At 42.2% G+C, this 24,664-nt stretch overlaps 1 protein-coding gene across 1 annotated transcript in view; it reads left to right on the top strand.

Annotated features, from left to right (window-relative positions):
• Positions 1-24,664, top strand: part of LOC131721188 (C-type mannose receptor 2-like) — a 47,733-nt gene that overhangs the window by 21,141 nt on the left and 1,928 nt on the right. Inside the window, exons 3-7 of the mRNA XM_059014518.1 lie at positions 17,985-18,326; positions 19,595-19,930; positions 21,168-21,491; positions 22,874-23,215; positions 23,854-23,889. Coding sequence (XP_058870501.1) covers positions 17,985-18,326; positions 19,595-19,930; positions 21,168-21,491; positions 22,874-23,215; positions 23,854-23,889 — 1,380 coding nt within the window. The remainder of the gene's footprint in view (positions 1-17,984; positions 18,327-19,594; positions 19,931-21,167; positions 21,492-22,873; positions 23,216-23,853; positions 23,890-24,664) is intronic.

Consider the following 24,664-nt stretch of genomic DNA (forward strand, 5'->3'; position numbering starts at 1 on the left):
TAATACCCCTCTATTCTGTTTATATCATTAACCCTCCTGCTAATACCCCGCTATTCTGTTATCATTAACCCTCCTGCTAATACCCCGCTATTCTGTTATCATTAACCCTCCTTCTAATACCCCGCTATTCTGTTTATATCATTAACCCTCCTGCTAATACCCTGCTATTCTGTTATCATTAACCCTCCTGCTAATACCCTGCTATTCTGTTATCATTAACCCTCCTGCTAATACCCTGCTATTCTGTTATCATTAACCCCCCTGCTAATACCCCACTATTCTGTTATCATTAACCCCCCTGCTAGTACCCCGCTATTCTGTTATCATTAACCCTCCTGCTAATACCCTGCTATTCTGTTTATATCATTAACCCTCCTGCTAATACCCTGCTATTCTGTTTATATCATTAACCCCCCTGCTAATACCCCGCTATTCTGTTATCATTAACCCTCCTGCTAATACCCCGCTATTCTGTTATCATTAACCCTCCTGCTAATACCCTGCTATTCTGTTATCATTAACCCTCCTGCTAATACCCCGCTATTCTGTTATCATTAACCCCCCTGCTAATACCCCGCTATTCTGTTATCATTAACCCTCCTGCTTATACCCTGCTATTCTGTTTATATCATTAACCCTCCTGCTAATACCCTGCTAGTCTGTAATCATTAACCCTCCTGCTAATACCCCGCTATTCTGTTATCATTAACCCTCCTGCTAATACCCCGCTATTCTGTTATCATTAACCCCCCTGCTAATACCCCGCTATTCTGTTATCATTAACCCTCCTGCTAATACCCTGCTATTCTGTTTATATCATTAACCCTCCTGCTAATACCCCGCTATTCTGTTATCATTAACCCCCCCTGCTAATAACCCGCTATTCTGTTATCATTAACCCCCTGCTAATACCCCGCTATTCTGTTATCATTAACCCTCCTGCTAATACCCTGCTATTCTGTTATCATTAACCCTCCTGCTAATACCCCGCTATTCTGTTATCATTAACCCCCCTGCTAATACCCCGCTATTCTGTTATCATTAACCCTCCTGCTAATACCCTGCTATTCTGTTTATATCATTAACCCTCCTGCTAATACCCCGCTATTCTGTTATCATTAACCCCCTGCTAATACCCCGCTATTCTGTTATCATTAACCCTCCTGCTAATACCCCACTATTCTGTTATCATTAACCCTCCTGCTAATACCCCGCTATTCTGTTTATATCATTAACCCTCCTGCTAATACCCCGCTATTCTGTTATCATTAACCCCCCTGCTAATACCCCGCTATTCTGTTATCATTAACCCCCCTGCTAATACCCCGCTATTCTGTTATCATTAACCCTCCTGCTAATACCCCGCTATTCTGTTTATATCATTAACCCTCCTGCTAATACCCCGCTATTCTGTTATCATTAACCCTCCTGCTAATACCCTGCTATTCTGTTATCATTAACCCCCCTGCTAATACCCCACTATTCTGTTATCATTAACCCTCCTGCTAATACCCTGCTATTCTGTTATCATTAACCCCCCTGCTAATACCCCACTATTCTGTTATCATTAACCCTCCTGCTAATACCCCGCTATTCTGTTTATATCATTAACCCTCCTGCTAATACCCCGCGATTCTGTTTATATCATTAACCCTCCTGCTAATACCCCGCTATTCTGTTATCATTAACCCTCCTGCTAATACCCCGCTATTCTGTTATCATTAACCCTCCTGCTAATACCCCGCTATTCTGTTATCATTAACCCTCCTTCTAATACCCCGCTATTCTGTTTATATCATTAACCCTCCTGCTTATACCCTGCTATTCTGTTATCATTAACCCCCCTGCTAATACCCCGCTATTCTGTTATCATTAACCCTCCTGCTAATACCCCGCTATTCTGTTATCATTAACCCTCCTGCTAATACACTGCTATTCTGTTATCATTAACCCTCCTGCTAATACCCCGCTATTCTGTTTATATCATTAACCCTCCTGCTAATACCCTGCTATTCTGTTATCATTAACCCCCCTGCTAATACCCTGCTATTCTGTTATCATTAACCCCCCTGCTAATACCCCGCTATTCTGTTATCATTAAACCTCCTGCTAATACCCTGCTATTCTGTTATCATTAACCCCCCTGCTAATACCCCACTATTCTGTTATCATTAACCCCCCTGCTAATACCCCACTATTCTGTTATCATTAACCCCCTGCTAATACCCCGCTATTCTGTTATCATTAACCCTCCTGCTAATACCCCACTATTCTGTTTTTATCATTAACACTCCTGCTAATACCCTGCTATTCTGTTATCATTAACCCTCCTGCTAATACCCTGCTATTCTGTTATCATTAACCCCCCTGCTAATACCCCGCTATTCTGTTATCATTAACCCTCCTGCTAATACCCTGCTATTCTGTTATCATTAACCCTCTTGCTAATACCCCGCTATTCTGTTATCATTAACCCTCCTGCTAATTCCCTGCTATTTTGTTATCATTAACCCTCCTGCTAATACCCCGCTATTCTGTTATCATTAACCCCCTGCTAATACCCCGCTATTCTGTTATCATTAACCCTCCTGCTAATACCCCACTATTCTGTTATCATTAACCCCCCCTGCTAATAACCCGCTATTCTGTTATCATTAACCCCCTGCTAATACCCCACTATTCTGTTATCATTAACCCTTCTGCTAATACCCCACTATTCTGTAATCATTAACCCCTCTGCTGATACCCCACTATTCTGTTTATATCATTAACCCTCCTGCTAATACCCTGCTATTCTGTTATCATTATCCCTCCTGCTAATACCCTGCTATTCTGTTTATATCATTAACCCTCCTGCTAATACCCTGCTACTCTGTTATCATTAACCCTCCTTCTAATACCCCGCTATTCTGTTTATATCATTAACCCTCCTGCTAATACCCCGCTATTCTGTTATCATTAAACCTCCTGCTACCCTGCTATTCTGTTTATATCATTAACCCCCCTGCTAATACCCTACTATTCTGTTATCATTAACCCTCCTGCTAATACCCTGCTATTCTGTTATCATTAACCCCCCTGCTAATACCCCGCTATTCTGTTATCATTAACCCTCCTGCTAATACCCCGCTATTCTGTTATCATTAACCCTCCTGCTAATACACTGCTATTCTGTTATCATTAACCCTCCTGCTAATACCCTGCTATTCTGTTATCATTAACCCCCTGCTAATACCCCGCTATTCTGTTATCATTAAACCTCCTGCAAATACCCCACTATTCTGTTATCATTAACCCTCCTGCTAATACCCCACTATTCTGTTTTTATCATTAACCCTCCTGCTAATACCCTGCTATTCTGTTATCATTAACCCCCCTGCTAATACCCTGCTATTCTGTTATCATTAACCCCCCTGCTAATACCCCGCTATTCTGTTATCATTAAACCTCCTGCTAATACCCTGCTATTCTGTTATCATTAACCCCCCTGCTAATACCCCACTATTCTGTTATCATTAACCCCCTGCTAATACCCCGCTATTCTGTTATCATTAACCCCCCTGCTAATACCCCACTATTCTGTTATCATTAACCCCCCTGCTAATACCCCACTATTCTGTTATCATTAACCCCCTGCTAATACCCCGCTATTCTGTTATCATTAGCCCTCCTGCTAATACCCTGCTATTCTGTTATCATTAACCCTCCTGCTAATACCCCGCTATTCTGTTATCATTAAACCTCCTGCTAATACCCCACTATTCTGTTATCATTAACCCTCCTGCTAATACCCTGCTATTCTGTTATCATTAACCCTCCTGCTAATACCCCACTATTCTGTTATCATTAACCCTCCTGCTAATACCCCGCTATTCTGTTATCATTAAACCTCCTGCTAATACCCCACTATTCTGTTATCATTAACCCTCCTGCTAATACCCTGCTATTCTGTTATCATTAACCCCCCTGCTAATACCCTACTATTCTGTTATCATTAACCCTCCTGCTAATACCCCGCTATTCTGTTTATATCATTAACCCTCCTGCTAATACCCCGCTATTCTGTTATCATTAACCCTCCTGCTAATTCCCTGCTATTTTGTTATCATTAACCCTCCTGCTAATACCCCGCTATTCTGTTATCATTAACCCCCCTGCTAATACCCCGCTATTCTGTTATCATTAACCCTCCTGCTAATACCCCACTATTCTGTTATCATTAACCCCCCCTGCTAATAACCCGCTATTCTGTTATCATTAACCCCCTGCTAATACCCCACTATTCTGTTATCATTAACCCTCCTGCTAATACCCTGCTATTCTGTTATCATTAACCCCCCTGCTAATACCCTACTATTCTGTTATCATTAACCCTCCTGCTAATACCCCGCTATTCTGTTATCATTAACCCTCCTGCTAATACCCCGCTATTCTGTTTATATCATTAACCCTCCTGCTAATACCCCGCTATTCTGTTATCATTAACCCTCCTGCTAATACCCCGCTATTCTGTTATCATTAACCCTCCTTCTAATACCCCGCTATTCTGTTTATATCATTAACCCTCCTGCTAATACCCTGCTATTCTGTTATCATTAACCCTCCTGCTAATACCCTGCTATTCTGTTATCATTAACCCTCCTGCTAATACCCTGCTATTCTGTTATCATTAACCCCCTGCTAATACCCCACTATTCTGTTATCATTAACCCCCCTGCTAATACCCCGCTATTCTGTTATCATTAACCCTCCTGCTAATACCCTGCTATTCTGTTATCATTAACCCTCCTGCTAATACCCCACTATTCTGTTATCATTAACCCCCCTGCTAATACCCCGCTATTCTGTTATCATTAACCCCCCTGCTAATACCCTACTATTCTGTTATCATTAACCCTCCTGCTAATACCCCGCTATTCTGTTTATATCATTAACCCTCCTGCTAATACCCCGCTATTCTGTTATCATTAACCCTCCTGCTAATTCCCTGCTATTTTGTTATCATTAACCCTCCTGCTAATACCCCGCTATTCTGTTATCATTAACCCCCCTGCTAATACCCCGCTATTCTGTTATCATTAACCCTCCTGCTAATACCCCGCTATTCTGTTTATATCATTAACCCTCCTGCTAATACCCCGCTATTCTGTTATCATTAACCCTCCTGCTAATACCCCGCTATTCTGTTATCATTAACCCCCCTGCTAATACCCTGCTATTCTGTTATCATTAACCCTCCTGCTAATACCCTGCTATTCTGTTATCATTAACCCCCTGCTAATACCCCGCTATTCTGTTATCATTAACCCCCTGCTAATACCCTGCTATTCTGTTTATATCATTAACCCTCCTGCTAATACCCTGCTATTCTGTTATCATTAACCCTCCTGCTAATACCCCGCTATTCTGTTATCATTAACCCTCCTGCTAATACCCCCTCATTCTGTTTATATCATTAACCCTCCTGCTAATACCCTGCTATTCTGTTATCATTAACCCTCCTGCTAATACCCTGCTATTCTGTTTATATCATTAACCCTCCTGCTAATACCCTGCTATTCTGTTATCATTAACCCTCCTGCTAATACCCCGCTATTCTGTTATCATTAACCCTCCTGCTAATACCCTGCTACTCTGTTATCATTAACCCTCCTGCTAATACCCTGCTATTCTGTTATCATTAACCCTCCTGCTAATACCCTGCTATTCTGTTATCATTAACCCCCCCTGCTAATACCCCACTATTCTGTTTATATCATTAACCCTCCTGCTAATACCCCGCTATTCTGTTATCATTAACCCTCCTGCTAATACCCCGCTATTCTGTTTATATCATTAACCCTCCTGCTAATACCCCGCTATTCTGTTATCATTAACCCTCCTGCTACCCTGCTATTCTGTTTATATCATTAACCCCCCTTCTAATACCCTGCTATTCTGTTATCATTAACCCTCCTGCTAATACCCCGCTATTCTGTTTATATCATTAACCCTCCTGCTAATACCCTGCTATTCTGTTATCATTAACCCCCCTGCTAATACCCCGCTATTCTGTTATCATTAACCCTCCTGCTAATACCCCGCTATTCTGATATCATTAACCCTCCTGCTAATACACTGCTATTCTGTTATCATTAACCCTCCTGCTAATACCCCGCTATTCTGTTATCATTAAACCTCCTGCAAATACCCCACTATTCTGTTATCATTAACCCTCCTGCTAATACCCCACTATTCTGTTTTTATCATTAACCCTCCTGCTAATACCCTGCTATTCTGTTATCATTAACCCTCCTGCTAATACCCTGCTATTCTGTTATCATTAACCCCCCTGCTAATACCCCGCTATTCTGTTATCATTAACCCTCCTGCTAATACCCTGCTATTCTGCTATCATTAACCCTCCTGCTAATACCCCGCTATTCTGTTATCATTAACCCTCCTGCTAATACCCTGCTATTCTGTTATCATTAACCCTCCTGCTAATACTCCGCTATTCTGTTATCATTAACCCTCCTGCTAATACCCTGCTATTTTGTTATCATTAACACTCCTGCTAATACCCCGCTATTCTGTTATCATTAACCCCCCTGCTAATACCCCGCTATTCTGTTATCATTAACCCCCCTGCTAATACCCTGCTATTCTGTTATCATTAACCCCCCTGCTAATACCCCGCTATTCTGTTATCATTAACCCCCCTGCAAATACCCCACTATTCTGTTATCATTAACCCTCCTGCTAATACCCCACTATTCTGTTTTTATCATTAACCCTCCTGCTAATACCCCGCTATTCTGTTATCATTAACCCTCCTGCTAATACCCTGCTATTCTGTTATCATTAACCCCCCTGCTAATACCCCGCTATTCTGTTATCATTAACCCTCCTGCTAATACCCTGCTATTCTGCTATCATTAACCCTCCTGCTAATACCCCGCTATTCTGTTATCATTAACCCTCCTGCTAATACCCTGCTATTCTGTTATCATTAACCCTCCTGCTAATACTCCGCTATTCTGTTATCATTAACCCTCCTGCTAATACCCTGCTATTTTGTTATCATTAACACTCCTGCTAATACCCCGCTATTCTGTTATCATTAACCCCCCTGCTAATACCCCGCTATTCTGTTATCATTAACCCCCCTGCTAATACCCTGCTATTCTGTTATCATTAACCCCCCTGCTAATACCCCGCTATTCTGTTATCATTAACCCCCCTGCTAATACCCTGCTATTCTGTTATCATTAACCCCCCTGCTAATACCCCGCTATTCTGTTATCATTAACCCTCCTGCTAATACCCCGCTATTCTGTTATCATTAACCCCCCTGCTAATACCCCACTATTCTGTTATCATTAACCCCCCTGCTAATACCCCGCTATTCTGTTATCATTAACCCCCTGCTAATACCCCACTATTCTGTTATCATTAACCCTCCTGCTAATACCCCACTATTCTGTTTATATCATTAACCCTCCTGCTAATACCCTGCTATTCTGTTATCATTAACCCCCCTGCTAATACCCCGCTATTCTGTTATCATTAAACCTCCTGCTAATACCCTGCTATTCTGTTATCATTAACCCCCCTGCTAATACCCCACTATTCTGTTATCATTAACCCCCTGCTAATACCCCGCTATTCTGTTATCATTAACCCCCCTGCTAATACCCCACTATTCTGTTATCATTAACCCCCCTGCTAATACCCCACTATTCTGTTATCATTAACCCCCTGCTAATACCCCGCTAATCTGTTATCATTAGCCCTCCTGCTAATACCCTGCTATTCTGTTATCATTAACCCTCCTGCTAATACCCCGCTATTCTGTTATCATTAAACCTCCTGCTAATACCCCACTATTCTGTTATCATTAACCCTCCTGCTAATACCCCACTATTCTGTTTTTATCATTAACACTCCTGCTAATACCCTGCTATTCTGTTATCATTAACCCTCCTGCTAATACCCTGCTATTCTGTTATCATTAACCCCCCTGCTAATACCCCGCTATTCTGTTATCATTAACCCTCCTGCTAATACCCCGCTATTCTGTTATCATTAACCCTCCTGCTAATACCCTGCTATTCTGTTATCATTAACCCTCCTGCTAATACCCCGCTATTCTGTTATCAACCCCCCTGCTAATACCCCACTATTCTGTTATCATTAACCCTCCTGCTAATACCCTGCTATTCTGCTATCATTAACCCCCCTGCTAATACCCCGCTATTCTGTTATCATTAACCCTCCTGCTAATACCCCGCTATTCTGTTATCAACCCCCCTGCTAATACCCCGCTATTCTGTTATCATTAACCCTCCTGCTAATACCCTGCTATTCTGCTATCATTAACCCCCCTGCTAATACCCCGCTATTCTGTTATCATTAACCCTCCTGCTAATACACTGCTATTCTGTTATCATTAACCCTCCTGCTAATACCCTGCTATTCTGTTATCATTAACCCCCCTGCTAATACCCCGCTATTCTGTTATCATTAAACCTCCTGCAAATACCCCACTATTCTGTTATCATTAACCCCCCTGCTAATACCCCACTATTCTGTTTTTATCATTATCCCTCCTGCTAATACCCCGCTATTCTGTTATCATTAACCCCCCTGCTAATACCCTGCTATTCTGTTATCATTAACCCCCCTGCTAATACCCCGCTATTCTGTTATCATTAAACCTCCTGCTAATACCCTGCTATTCTGTTATCATTAACCCCCCTGCTAATACCCCACTATTCTGTTATCATTAACCCCCCTGCTAATACCCCACTATTCTGTTATCATTAACCCCCCTGCTAATACCCCACTATTCTGTTATCATTAACCCCCTGCTAATACCCCGCTAATCTGTTATCATTAGCCCTCCTGCTAATACCCTGCTATTCTGTTATCATTAACCCTCCTGCTAATACCCCGCTATTCTGTTATCATTAAACCTCCTGCTAATACCCCACTATTCTGTTATCATTAACCCTCCTGCTAATACCCCACTATTCTGTTTTTATCATTAACACTCCTGCTAATACCCTGCTATTCTGTTATCATTAACCCTCCTGCTAATACCCTGCTATTCTGTTATCATTAACCCCCCTGCTAATACCCCGCTATTCTGTTATCATTAACCCTCCTGCTAATTCCCTGCTATTCTGTTATCATTAACCCTCTTGCTAATACCCCGCTATTCTGTTATCATTAACCCTCCTGCTAATACCCTGCTATTTTGTTATCATTAACACTCCTGCTAATACCCCGCTATTCTGTTATCATTAACCCCCCTGCTAATACCCCGCTATTCTGTTATCATTAACCCCCCTGCTAATACCCTGCTATTCTGTTATCATTAACCCCCCTGCTAATACCCCGCTATTCTGTTATCATTAACCCCCCTGCTAATACCCCACTATTCTGTTATCATTAACCTCCCTGCTAATACCCTGCTATTCTGTTATCATTAACCCCCCTGCTAATACCCCACTATTCTGTTATCATTAGCCCTCCTGCTAATACCCCGCTATTCTGTTATCATTAACCCCCCTGCTAATACCCCACTATTCTGTTATCATTAACCCCCCTGCTAATACCCCGCCATTCTGTTATCATTAACCCCCCTGCTAATACCCCACTATTCTGTTATCATTAACCCCCCTGCTAATACCCTGCTATTCTGTTATCATTAACCCCCCTGCTAATACCCCGCTATTCTGTTATCATTAGCCCTCCTGCTAATACCCCGCTATTCTGTTATCATTAACCCTCCTGCTAATACCCCGCTATTCTGTTATCATTAACCCTCCTGCTAATACCCCGCTAGTCTGTTTATATCATTAACCCTCCTGCTAATACCCCGCTATTCTGTTATCATTAACCCTCCTGCTAATACCCCACTATTCTGTTTATATCATTAACCCCCCTGCTAATACCCCGCTATTCTGTTATCATTAACCCTCCTGCTAATACCCTGCTATTCTGTTATCATTAACCCCCCTGCTAATACCCCGCTATTCTGTTATCATTAACCCCCCTGCTAATACCCCACTATTCTGTTATCATTAACCCCCCTGCTAATACCCCGCCATTCTGTTATCATTAACCCCCCTGCTAATACCCCACTATTCTGTTATCATTAACCTCCCTGCTAATACCCTGCTATTCTGTTATCATTAACCCCCCTGCTAATACCCCACTATTCTGTTATCATTAGCCCTCCTGCTAATACCCCGCTATTCTGTTATCATTAACCCTCCTGCTAATACCCCGCTATTCTGTTATCATTAACCCTCCTGCTAATACCCCGCTATTCTGTTTATATCATTAACCCCCCTGCTAATACCCCGCTATTCTGTTATCATTAACCCTCCTGCTAATACCCCGCTATTCTGTTTATATCATTAACCCTCCTGCTAATACCCCGCTATTCTGTTATCATTAACCCTCCTGCTAATACCCTGCTATTCTGTTATCATTAACCCCCCTGCTAATACCCCACTATTCTGTTATCATTAAACATCCTGCTAATACCCCACTATTCTGTTATCATTAACCCTCCTGCTAATACCCCGCTATTCTGTTATCATTAACCCTCCTGCTAATACCCCACTATTCTGTTTTTATCATTAACCCTCCTGCTAATACCCCACTATTCTGTTTAAATCATACTTATTTCACAAAATGTTCCTGTGTTTTGTTCGTTCCCCGTTGGTCTGATGGCGTCTCGTAAAAGTTCCCCAGCTTCCCCCCAAGCATCTCCCGAAAGGAAACGCTTAAAAAAATCCTCACCTCCAGACGAGATAACACCGGTGATCGAGCGAGCGAGCCGTGGCAGCGCAGGCTGACACTTTCCTCGACATGGTGAAGGACATGCTAGCCAAGGCTTTGAGGTCTGTTAGGGAGGCAATGCAGGATAATGGTGTGCTCCTTCATTCCATGAGAGCAGACCTCGATGCACACAGAAAAGCAGTGGAGAAAGTTACTGCGAAGATGGACACCCTTAGGATACGAACCATTGCCTTGACCATGTGGAGGCATTTCAAGACAAACTTAATGATTTGGAAGACCGATCAAGGCGCTGCAATGTGCGTGTGGTTAATCTACCAGAGGAGCAAGAGGAGAGCAATCCCATCCAGTACCTCTGTGGATCCCCAGCGTTGCTCTCCCCTCATCTTCTTCAGCGATCCCGATCGAGACAGACAAAACACTGCGTGTTTAATAGCTCAACACATGGCTCTAACAAACCACGTACACTAATATTTAAGTTACTTTGCTATTTGGATCGCCAAGCTATTCCGCAGGGATCTCGGAAATCACAACTTCATTGTGGATTATTACCTGATTACAGCTAACAAGAGGAAGGCCTTAACACAGGTCAGAGCTAAGCTTCACCAGAGAGGACTGGATGCTTTCCTGACTTCTATTATATGTAAACTTATGGAAACTATAATAAGATCCAAAATGGAAAATTACCTATATGGTAACAATATCCTGGGAGACAGTCAGCATGGTTTTAGGAAAGGGAGATCGTGTCTAACTAACCTGCTTGATTTTTTTGAGGATGCAACATCGACAATGGATAACTGCAAAGCATACGACATGGTTTATTTAGATTTCCAGAAAGCTTTTGACAAAGTCCCGCACAAAAGATTAATTCTCAAACTGAACGCAGTAGAGATTCAATCCCGAGATTCCGCTGCTGCTGCCGTCGCCTCCCAAGGGTCCGCTGCTGCTGCCGTCGCCTGGGGTTGTCGAGGGTCCTGCTATGCCTGTGGTCGTTGACGGTCTTGCTTCGCCTGGGGTCGCCGGGGGCTCTGCTTCTTTTGGGGTCACTACACTGTGGCTGGAGCCCCATGAAGGGGAGCTGCCGGCCATGACGAAAGGGGGGGAGGTCAGGAGACCAGCTCCCCCAGCCGCATTTTTGTGGCAGGAAACACTGTGGCCAGAGCCCCACGGAGGGGAGCTGTCGGCCACAAAGAAGGGGGGGATAGGTCAAGAGACCAGCTCCCCCCACAGCAGTTTCGCTGCTGGAAATTGAGTGGTCGGAGCCCCACGGAGGGGAACTGCCGGCCACGAAGAAGGTGGGTGGAGGTCAGGAGACCAGCTCCCCCAGCTGCACTTTCACGGCAGTAGATAGTGTGGCTGAAGCCCCAGAAGATGGAGCTGCTAGCCACGAAGAAGTGGGGGGTGGAGGACATTCCACCATGTCCACCCCCAGAAACACCTTGCTTCCCCCTCTTCCAGGACTGAGACTGAGGGGGGAGGTGGTCGTTGGGGCCAAGTGTGCGTTGCACAAGGGGGGGAATGTAACAGGGCGAGGTGCCCTGTACATTGATTTGTTTATTTATTTATTTTTAGAACAGGGTTTCCCCCTCCGCCCCTGTGTAGGGTGTTATTTTGTGTTTGTTTTGTATTATGATTTAGTTATTGTATTTATATGACGGTGAAGCGCTGTGTATTTTGTTATTGTTTTGTTGTTTATAGATGTGACGGTGTAGCCGTGTTTGTTTTATTATATTTGTTTAGTAGCGTGGATGGGTAGCCCCATCCACAGTAATTAAAAAAAAAAAAAAAAAAAAAAAAAACTCGTGCAGATAGTGGCCGAGGGGTAATAGAATATTTGCTAGCTAGTTCAACCCCTCGGCCATGGTATAAAAAGCCTGCAGCTCTCCAGCTCGTGGTGGGTGTACGAGAGGAGCATAGAGAGAGTGGAGAAAGAGAGAAAAACAAAACTTAAAAATACAGGAACAGTGACAGCGACTGCCCAGCCTCACCTGTATATTTTGTGTTCGTGATTTTGTTTCTGTTTAAACCTTTTATTTTGCTCTGTGAGCAAGTCTTTTTTTGTTAAAACCTTTTATTTATTTTTGTATTATTTAAAATAAAACGGCGCAAGCGCCTTTAACTGCAGTACTCCCTGGTGTCAGTTTCCCTTCCTGCTTCTGCCGCAACGTCACCGCCCAGCCATTCCTGTCACACGGAGATACTGAAATTGAAGAAGGAATCTATGAAAAAGACCTAGTTTATATTGACTCGGAAATTACTTCATCTAGACAATGTGGGGAAGCTATAAAAAAGGCCAACAAGATGCTCAGATATATCGTGGGTTCTTTACTCTGTAAACCCTGTATTAACTAAGGGAGGGGGGATCCCCCGGGCTCTGGGGGCGGGGGATTTGTGAGAGGGACATATCGTGGGATCTTTTCTCTGTTCTTGTTCTTTTGGGAGTTCTAAGTACCTTCTGTGTTTTTGTAAACTTACTGTAATCTTGCCTGCACGTTGTTTTCGTATGGCGCTGTTTGGTGGATTTCTCAATGCTTTCTTATCTATATCATACTGTGTTTTTATGAGTGGCTAAGTTCTCTGTTGTATCTTTTAATGTATGAGGTTTGAATTCAAGATCTAAGGAGACTGTGTGGTCCAGTGTTTAAAGAAAAGGGCTTGTAACCAGGAGGTCCCCGGTTCAAATCCCACCTCAGCCCCTGACTCATTGTGTGACCCTGAGCAAGTCACTTAACCTCCTTGTGCTCCATCTTTCGGGTGAGACGTAATTGTAAGTGACTCTGCAGCTGATGCATAGTTCACACACCCTAGTCTCTGTAAGTCGCCTTGGATAAAGGCATCTGATAAATAAACACATAATAAAATGTGCAAAGGTACTCGATTATTTATGTAGTCAAAAGGCTGACATAGCTTTGATTCAAGAAATGTATTTAAAGCCAATAGACACATTTTGATTTCAAAATGGTCGTTCTAAGATAGTTATAGCTTCCAGTGATGGATCAAAGACAACGGGAGCTTCAATCTTAATGGAACGCAACATGGATATGTCTATCAATAGGATTATTTCTGATCAAATGGGTAGACTGGCGCACTGCTATGCTACAGTGAATGGCGAAAAAAACTGGTTTTGCATCAAACTACGCACCTTCAGTATATGAGCCTGCATTTTTTCCTTGACTCACAAATGAATTGCTATCTTTGGGAGAGTATAAGTTAATAGCGGGCGCAGACATGAATGTGTGTGTTGACAATCAATTGGACAGATCCTCAGTCAGTATTTCTAATACACAGTCAGCAGCTTCTAAAGCACTGCGTATTTTCATTAAGGATTTGAATTTGATTGACTTATGGCCATTTCAAAATCCATCTGCCAAGGATTTCACATATTTTTCTCCATATCAAAAACCATTCTCTAGGGTTGATTTTATTCTTTCCTTTGCTAATATTTCATGCTGCTCTGATAATGTGGATATACTGCCTAGAAATATCTCTGACCACTATGCAGTTGTGTCTGTATTTAACCTGGCTCCCAGCCAAGGAAAATTGACCAGGTGGAGATTCAATACTTCACTTCTGCAGAATCAGGATTTTCTGGCTCAGTTTAGATCAAACTTGACAAAATTTATTAATATTAATGTGGGCTTGGTAAACAATCGAGCAATGAGTTGTGCTGCTATCAAGAGTTTTATGTGTGGTAATGCGATTTGCTTTTCATCCCATCTAAAAAAGTCGAAATTGCAATTGATATCTCAGCTGGAGTCTAGCTGTAGCAACTTAGAAAACACTTTAAATTCTCATTACAGTAGTGCTTTTGATTCAAAATTGAGGGCAGAATGGGCTGAACTGAATAATTTGTTAAAACAGAGGGTTGAATTTTGCATGCACTCTACCAAGCACAAATACTATACAAACAGTAGTAGACCATCTCGCCTTCTTGCTTTAAAGTTGAAACGCCAGTTGATTTACCATTCCAAAAATCAAACAGAGGGGCTGGTTTCTGATCCCAAAGTAAATCATGAAACCTTTCAATCCTCTTTTGCTAATTTTTACTCATCTGACATCTCATCCACCCCGGAGCGATGTCTTGCTTTTCTATAAAATCTTAACCTTCCCAGCATTTCTCTGGAAGATGCAATGATGCTGGACGCTCCAATATTTCTAGATGACTTGTTACAGGCAGTTAAATCTGCTAAAAGGGACCGTTCTCCAGGAATCGATGGACTGCCTGCTGATTTTTACTTGGCATTCTTGGATTTGCAAGGTCTGATTTGGCTTGATACAATAACTGCTGCAATAACATCCGTTGCTTACTACATCTCTTCACGCACTCAGTCCTGGCACTTCGCTGACATCCTCCTCACTGTCACTTGTGGGTACTATTGTAGGCAGTTAATATATTCTTAAAAGCAATAAATTAAAGGACCTCCAAAAACTGTAGGGGATAAAGAGATACCTTCGATAGTCAAGATCTCGGTGGGACCTCTACAATAAACGGTGTCCTATTATAATGTACAAACCCGTTTTTAATATCGCTCTCTGAAAACGATGGCAGATTTACACATTACAACAAGCCAAAAATAGACCACATTCCAGACTGTTCAAAGTTCATAAATCGTGTCTGTTCAACATGAGTGAATGATTCAATACTGGGAGTCTCTTCTTAGAAAGATGGTATTTATTAAGCATGCAACAAAATAAGTTTGAAAATCACACAAAACAGTTACACAATTAATGTCACATTAAAAGCATTACAATGTGAACTAAGGTTTAAAAGAACAATTTACCAAAGAAATATTAGTACATACTGACACAACAACAAGGGATTACCTGGGTTATTCTATACTTGTTAGGCAATTTAAGAATAAAAACGCTTGCATCTTGTACTCATAGTGGTATTAAATCAATATGATGTGAAAATTGTCTTAAATCTCTAAATCTTTAAGCTATTTTTCTCTCTTTCAGACTCCTATGCTAAAGCACATTTCTCTCGCTAGAGACGGGTTTGATTAGCCTTTTCTTTCCTGAGTGCCTGATGCATTCAAGGTGTTAGGTTGATCGTTATCGCTAGGCAAAGCTGGGCAAATTAGATTAAAGTTCATTCAATGTAGATTCCTGTTAATATACAATATCATAAGAACATAAGAACATAAGAAAGCCCACGACATTTGCAATATATTTGAGATAACAATGTCTATAGAACCTACACACTGCTGCTGGAAGATTTATCTTTGCAAACCCAGTCTGCTTCAGAGCCAGACTCGTCATTGTCCGTCTCTGCTGCATCACAAGCGTTGTTTGGTAAATGTTGCAGTAATTCCAAACACTGCTTTGCTGTCCTGCGTCTTCCGTGATCCATTTTCAATGTGTTAGAAAAACGTGACTTGTATAGAAACATGTGCATCTAAAACATAGATCAGAGCAGGGCCGGATTAACCTATGCGCGAATTACACTCTATTATTATTTTTTATTTCTTAGCAGACGCGACTTACAATTGTTACAAGATATCACATTGTTTTTACATACAATTACATTATTTTTTTACACATTATTTTTTACATACAATTACCCATTTATACAGTTGGGTTTTTACTGGAGCAATCTAGGTAAAGTACCTTGCTCAAGGTTACAGCAGCAGTGTCCCCCACCTGGGATTGAACCCACGACCCTCCGGTGAAGAGTCCAGAGCCCCTGACCACTACTCCACACTGCTGCTCTAACATAGGGCCCCCAGCAGAATTGAACCCCCGCGAGGTCACCGTTTGTTTGGGACATTTGACAAAAACTGCATGCGGGTGGATGGGCCCACACACACTGGAAGAGAGGCGCACAGAAGCTTGCTTTTGTAATTTTGTTCTTTTATGATGGCTGTGCATTTCTTTCTCTAATACAGCATACCTGGTCTCTGAGTCTTTCACGCAAGCAGCTTCCCGCTAATGTACAATATCAAATGCCCCATGCACTCTATCTGTCCCTAGTCCTACTACGTCAGAGGCATCAGTCTGCAGGATACAATGTATGAATCAGGATCAATTTACGTATTCACTTATTTCAGTTTTAGGGCCAATTTTAAACACCTGACCTGTCTCAGATGTGCACAGTATGCATTTTTTACATTTTAGAAACTGTCCTTTTTCATTTGGGGGTTGGAATTTTAGAAAAAAGGCAGGTAAAGGTAAACATGTACAATGCGGGAGGCTGAAAGAAATTCAAATGTGGATTTCTGCAGCTGGCAAGAAGGCTTTTCAGTCCATAGTTTTGTTCTATTGAATGCAATGCTGCTACTGGTCCGTTCTGTATTGGTGTGTGAACAGGCTGGCTGTAGGGATGACGTCAGGCCAGAAAGAAACAGACACTAACACACAGGGATGAACACTAAACAAACAAACATGGTGTGTTGGGGCATAATCGTAGAACTCTATAAGAACAATATAGGCTATGTAATAACCGCTGACAGACGGACACACTGATGACGTTTCTCACATTTTTATATGGGAGCTCCACCATCGGGAGAATATATATTTTTCCCTCCATAATGAATTATAAAGTGCAATGCCAATCACATTGAATATAAAGGGTTTAAAAAGAAATGCAATTCTCAAGTCTGCAAAACATACAAGTGCCTAATTTTGGTTTGCAACTGGAAAATGACCAGGCACAGGCATGATGCAAAATACTGTATAATGACTGCTTCTTTTTTTCTTTAATTTCCTGTACAAACTCCATGGCCGAACATGTATTTAAGAAAAATCAACCCGTGTTCAGTTGTTAGTGCTGTGAAAGAGCAGGCTGGAAATGTCCGCTCCGCTCCCCCGCTCCATATACAATGGGCTCGCTCCGCTCTGCACACAGCCTGGCACCGTGAGCTGTCAAGGCTGATTGATGGGCTATCAGGAGGTTCATTGAAACAATAGAAATGTCAACAGACCGCTCACTTGAGGAATGCAGACTGATATAATCAAACTTCAATACATGGCTGCAAGTCCTGACTGATGAATACAAATAATACCGCATCACCTCATTGTTATAATAGGTTTTCTATGTAGAGGTGGATTTGTCCGCTCCTGGTTGGAATAGGTATGACATTATTTTATCTCGCTAATTTTTGCAGCTACACGATTCTTTCTTTGTCAGGGTAATTAGTACATATATTTAGGAAAATCCAAAAAACGTTTTCTTTTTTTTTCTTTATCAGGGTTTTGTGTGCCTGCAAACAACCAGATCAGAAAACATGTGTTTGTGAAAACTGTGAAGAGCTGGTCTGAAGCTCAGAGCTACTGTAGGGAGAATCACACAGACCTGGCCACTGTGCGCAGCCAGGAAGAAGCAGAGCAGCTCTTAAATATTAGAGGAGCTTTTCTCGGGGATTCCTGGCTCGGGCTGTATCGTGATGACACACAGAACTGGCAGTGGTCTAACAGCGATGATGTCATCTACTCCAACTGGAGGGCAGACGTCTTCTGTGCTTCAGTCAATTCAGATGGAAAGTGGACTGATTTACCCTGCAACCTTCAGAAAGCCTTCATGTGCTACAAAGGTAAAGACATAATTATTGCTATATTGCAATTGATTATTCATTTATTTTAGTTCTTAAAATTATTAAGCATCCTTGTGAGGGGCACTTGTATGAGTTTGCAAATCCACCCACTCCTACAGCTGATAATATCTCAAACTATTTCAGCTTGCAGATATTTTCAGTCAAAACCCTGAATCCAAGTTGCCCTTGAAAGGATACAAAAACATACAGTTATTAGATGTATTTGGTGTGTTTCAGAGGCAGTTAAAAAAATACCTAAATTTCATTAGTGATAGATGGATGGCTCAATAAGACTGTGTTTCCCCCCTCTGGTGAGGTGTAGGGCTGTCAGGTTTACCTTTCCCTCTGGGCTGGGGTTTGCTGTGTGAAGGTTGAAATCTTCTCTGGGAGTTCTGTGGCAGTTAATTTCTTTCAAATCCAGGAAAGTCAGGCTGTGCTTCATCTCCTAGTACCTGAGTGCTCCTGGTATTGGGCCGGGTATCTGTATATTTCACCATACTCTCCGCAGCTTCCGGATGGTGGGCATTGAGTTGTCTGCATTTACTTCTGTGCTCACGGCACCTCTGACCTCTGCAGACAGGTTACATATGAACAGCAGCTTGAAGCTGTGCTTCACCTGCATAGTAAAGGAGTTTTAGTTCCTTGTAGAGGTCTCTCGGGTCCTTATCCTTCTTACATTGTCTGAGACAGGCTGTGTGTAAGCTGTCTAATATCAACGTGAACAATGAAGCAGGCAACACATTCAAACAACTGCACAGCAAATATTCCATTAAACAATTTTAAGACAAACAAGGCATTTAGACAACAATTTATCAATGAACTAACAATAATAACATTCGAGTCAAAGCAACTTCTAGAGAATTCTAGAGATTCTCTTCCAATCGCTTAGCTTAAAAACTCCAAGCTATAGGGAACATCCTCCACTCCTCACGGAGTGCCTTCACCGAATGCACCACTCGGGAGCTCCTATTGGTTTACCCTTTTAAACCCATTTAGACCCTCTATGATTGATTCTCATATTATTGAATCTCATTGAACACTGAAACAGGAGTAAATTAGCCAACTAAAAATATATATTTTTGGCGTAACAAGTTTCTGAGAATTTTTCCCCTTATTTTTAAATAACACACAGATGTACTTGACTGTAGACAAGATGCAGTTTGTGATAAATTGTAGAATTGATGAAAACACACCGTTTGTTTTGGGTTTAGAGCCAGCTCCCCTCCACAGCTCCCAGCCTCTCAGCTGCTGTTTGTTTGTGTTCACAGAGACCAGCAACATCACTGAGAGATACACCCTGATTGAAGAACTGAAAACCTGGACTGAAGCTCAGCAGTACTGTAGGGAAAACCACACCAACCTCGTCAGTATAAAGAACGCCAGTGAAAATGAAGAAATAGTGAAGAAAGCGCAGGGCAAGCCCTTCTGGATAGGCCTGTTCAATGAGCCCTGGAAGTGGTCACACCAGGGAGATAACTACACATTTCACACCTGGAGCAATGGGGAACCAAACAATTTGGGAGGGAATGAGAACTGTGTGGCGATGAGTAAGACTGGTGGATGGAATGATTCTCCCTGCAACAATCAGAAGTCCTTCTTCTGCTGTGAGTGTGAGGACCCTGTTCAGACTGTGTTCTCATTTAATTCAGTGATCTTCAGTAGGTCCTGGTGGTGACAAATCTACCAGTTTCCACTTTTAGAATCAATCACAGGCCCCCTGCTCAGGCTGATAGGATGGTCAATATCCTTCCAGAGGTTGAAAGAGGGAAGCATGATTAGATCTCTTCAGTAGGCCCTGGTGGTGACAAATCTACCACTTTCCACTTTGAGAATCAATCACAGAGGTTCTAAATGGGGTTAAAAGAGTAAACAAAACCCCAGTTATATTTCCTTAGGCTTTAAGGTATTGTGCTGTGCTGTGCAATATCCTATAATAACAAGACATGTACCTTTACACATTCTAAAATAACATTAACATTGATTGACAGTGAACTGAGTTTTTCTCACAACGATTTCTTTGGCTACCTGGTGTTTCCATGACCTTCGTCACTCATGCCAGAATGATACTCATGTTACAGTACAAACCACAAGCATGCTGTTAGTATATTTAATATCACCATACAGTTCTACTAGTGTCCTACTGTGACAGGAATGGCGTGTGGTGACGTCAGGCCAGATGCAGGAAGAAGACCAAGATGCAGTACTGCAGTTCAAAAGGCACTGCAGCACCGTTTATATTAAACAACAAAAATAAAATAAAATATTTAAACACAAAACACTGCTCACAGAGCAAAATAAATATTTAAACAAAAACACAAACAGAAAACCAATAGGTCAGGCTGGGCAGATTGCTGTCACTGTTCCTATTCTTTTCGTTTCAAATTTCTCCTCGCTCACTCTCGTTCCTCCTCTCGAACACCCACCTGGAGTGCAGAGAGCTGTAGGTTTATATACCGTGGCCGAGGGGTTTAACGAGCTAGTAATTATTCTGCATGAGTTTATTAATTACTCCTGGCAGAGGATGAGCTACTAACCTCGCCTCTGCCAGAACACGTTTTAAATAAATACATAAAATAAAATACATAAATAAATTCGCCGTTTTATATAAATACAATAAATCTTAAAAGAAACACATACAAAGCAACAAATTGCACAGGGACGGAGGGGGGAGACCTGGTTCTAAAAATAAATAACAAATAATTGTACAGGGCTCCCCGCCCTGTTACACCTACATTCTTACAAGACCAGTAATCTGTGACTGTTGGTTCCATTTCCAGTGGAATTCTTTTCTCTGAAGAACACGTTTTCACTCATCTTTATTGTGCTGTCCCCTCTCCCCAGGCGGCTCCTCTGGTCAGTGTTTCTATGAAGGAACTGGGAAGACATGGCAGGAAGCTCAGAGCTACTGCAGAAACCAAGGCAGAGACCTGCCCACCATTCAAGACCAGGCCAGGGTTAATAAGCTTATAGGTCTTATACCTTCAAATAGTAACTGGTATTACTGGATCGGGCTGTATCATGACAAAGAGAACTGGCAGTGGTCCAGTGGAGGTGATGTCATCTACTCCAACTGGGAACCATACCTCTTCTGTGCTTCAGTCAATTCAGAGGGAGAGTGGGAGGATTCACTCTGCAGTCAGGGAAACTATTTCATGTGCTACAACGGTGAGTTGAGATTCAATTCCTTTGTTAATGAAACAGCTGACTGGACTGGGGGATGAAGCCAGGTCCCCTGGATACTGCACAGGGGCCATAATCTTGAAACGTTCAAAAGAAGAAACATCTTCTTAAATCCAGCATGTTTCTAAGTTTGTTATTAAGAAAAATGTTAAGAAGGTGTGTTATTCATAACACATTTTCTTATATTTTTTTTCCTTCATAAGAAACTTAAGAAAATGTGTATTCTTCAAAGTTCTTATTGTTTTGTTTAGAATATTCCAGACAGCAAAAGCCTTGTCTTAAATATGTAGCCCTTTTTAGACATGTAGAAGAAATATGTTTAGCAGTTAAATAACTATTTGTATTAGAATAAAAGGTGATAAAGAGGGTTGTAGTTTTGCTGTATTATGTGTAGTGGGCTGAACCTCACATGACTGATTCATTTGTTATGTAAATGAGGTCTGACAGGTATTCTGCAATATATAAAAGCTGCATCTCCCTGTTACAAGTTATTTTCAGTCACCATGAGCAGAGGATCTGACAGACTGATAGCACAGCAGGTGCTCGGTTAGCAGGTGCTTCCCTAACCAACACTAGGCTACATAAATGCCATGTTTCATGAGGTACAGCCTCCACAGTGATGAGCCAGTCTTGTTGCTCGTGTCAAATGTAACTTGTATTTCTCTTTAAACAGTGTTGTTGTGATCATGCACTGGTGGTAGAGTTTGTTTTTAGAGATTGAGGTTAGCAGTTTTATCATCCCGCTTCTCATACACGGGCAATCTTATGACACACGGGTCTCACACCACCACTGTGTACAATAAGACTGTACAATAGCAACGATTATAGGAAATTATTATTCACCATGAATAATAATAATAATAATAAATACCACATCCACCTGAACTAAACAGTCATTGCACTGCCCCAGCCAATCATGTTCCTAGTAGAGTGCTCATTATCATGCAGTCGACGCCCTCAGAGCTTTAGAATGTTGAAACTGTCATTGGAACAGGCTGACTTCAAAACAGACAAATACCAGCCAGTACAGAAGACATGAAAGCACATGGGGGGGGGGGAGGGGTGTGTGTTCATAATGATCCTGTTTGCTTCATATTGATTGTGCACCGACTGTGAGGAAAATGAATGATCAGTTTGAAAAAGAACGGTCATTATTCCTAAATCATTAAATAGACTCCCCCATCCCCCACTTTGCTATTAAATACTTTTCAGGCATAAAGTAAAGAGATTCCCATGCACTGCTAGAGATGCTGCTTTTCATGACCTTGATAGCTGAGCCGGGTGTGACTCGGGTTCAATCACTATACAACAGGAGAGCCAGCGCACCTCCACAGATCACATTGATTTTGATCTGTTTGTGTTCACAGAGACCAGCAACATCACTGAGAGATACACCCTGATTGAAGAACTGAAAACCTGGACTGAAGCTCAGCAGTACTGTAGAGAACACCACGCCGACCTCGTCAGTATAAAGAACGCCAGTGAAAATGAAGAAATAGTGAAGAAAGCGCAGGGCAAGCCCTTCTGGATAGGCCTGTTCAATGAGCCCTGGAAGTGGTCACACCAGGGGGATAGCTACACATTTCACACCTGGGACTCTGGGCAACCAAACAATCTGGAAGGCAATCAGAACTGTGTGATGATGAGTATGACTGGTGGATGGCTTGACTATGGCTGCAACAATCGGATGTCCTTCTTCTGCTGTGAGGGTGAGGACCCTGTTCAGACTGTGTTCTCATTTAATTCAGTGTAAACCTTCAGGTTCAAAGAGGGAAGCCTGATTAGATCTCTTCAATAAATCCTGGTGGTGACAAATCTAGCAGTTTCCACTTTGAGAATCAATCACAGGCTCCCTGCTCAGGCTGATGGGATGGTCAATATCCTTCCAGAGGTAATGGGGTGATGTGGATTGCAGCTATCAGTACCCCTTGTTCTGCTGTGACTGAAGGCTCCCTGTTCAGTCTGTGCTCTTGTTCAGCTCAGTGTTTGTTCCCCAGTCTGTGAGCAGGGACTCAGAGGCTCAGTCCATCTGATCCTACAGTAGCTGTCTGACCTCCAGAGCAGGGCAGGGTGTAGCCTAGAGATCTGAAGAACCAGAATCCAGCCTGGTCATTAAGAGTGTGAGAGGGAGCAGCTACCCCTCATTGTTATACGCAGGAGAGACGTGTGCTGTGATATACATTCTTACTGTCTATTTATTATATTTATTTGAAAACAATAAACCATGTCATTGTCAGCATTGCCCTGGTGGAGACAGCAGCATAGACACTGTTTCATTGAAATGCATTTGAACAATACACTTGAAACAGGAAACACTAAATCCTGTTGTTGTGTGTTTTCTTTACAGATTCAGACCCCACAAGCCCCCCTTCCACTCCGGTCTCTCAAGGTATGCAGTGTAATCACTTCAGTGGATTCAGAACCACAGCAGGAATCTGGCTTTGTTATAAACTTACTTTTTTCTCTCTTTCTTGTTACAGAAGCAGAATCCTCGAGCCCCCCTTCCACTCCGGTCTCTCAAGGTAAGTGCAGTTTGAAGATGGCAGTTTGTTCAGTGTGATTGACAGACCACACCATGAGTTATAAATGAATCTCAGTGTTCTTATCAACCTCACTAATTTAACAGTGAGTTCACCATTGCCCTGCTGAGGACAGCACCACACACACACACGCACACGCACCCGCACCCAGACACAAAAATACTCACACACACTCACACAAATACACACACACACAATGATACATACACACTGACACACTGATACACACTGACACACACACATACACACACACACACACACACACACACACAATGATACACACACTGACACACACTGACACACACACACACATACACATACACACACACAATGATACACACTGACACACACACATACACGCACCCACACACACACACACACAATGATACACACACACACACACACACACACACACACACACACACACACACACACACAGAGACACACTGACACACACACACTGACACACACACACAGAGACACACTGACACACACACACACATACACACACACACACAGGGTGTCGCTCAAATATATTTAAACAATAATGTAGAAATGCAAATTATGTATTTTTTACTCCTGCAAATCCAAACCTCTCAAGCCTTCTCTCAACACCAG

Source organism: Acipenser ruthenus, chromosome 48 (assembly GCF_902713425.1).
Source record: "Acipenser ruthenus chromosome 48, fAciRut3.2 maternal haplotype, whole genome shotgun sequence".
In the NCBI taxonomy this organism is placed as follows: domain Eukaryota; kingdom Metazoa; phylum Chordata; class Actinopteri; order Acipenseriformes; family Acipenseridae; genus Acipenser; species Acipenser ruthenus.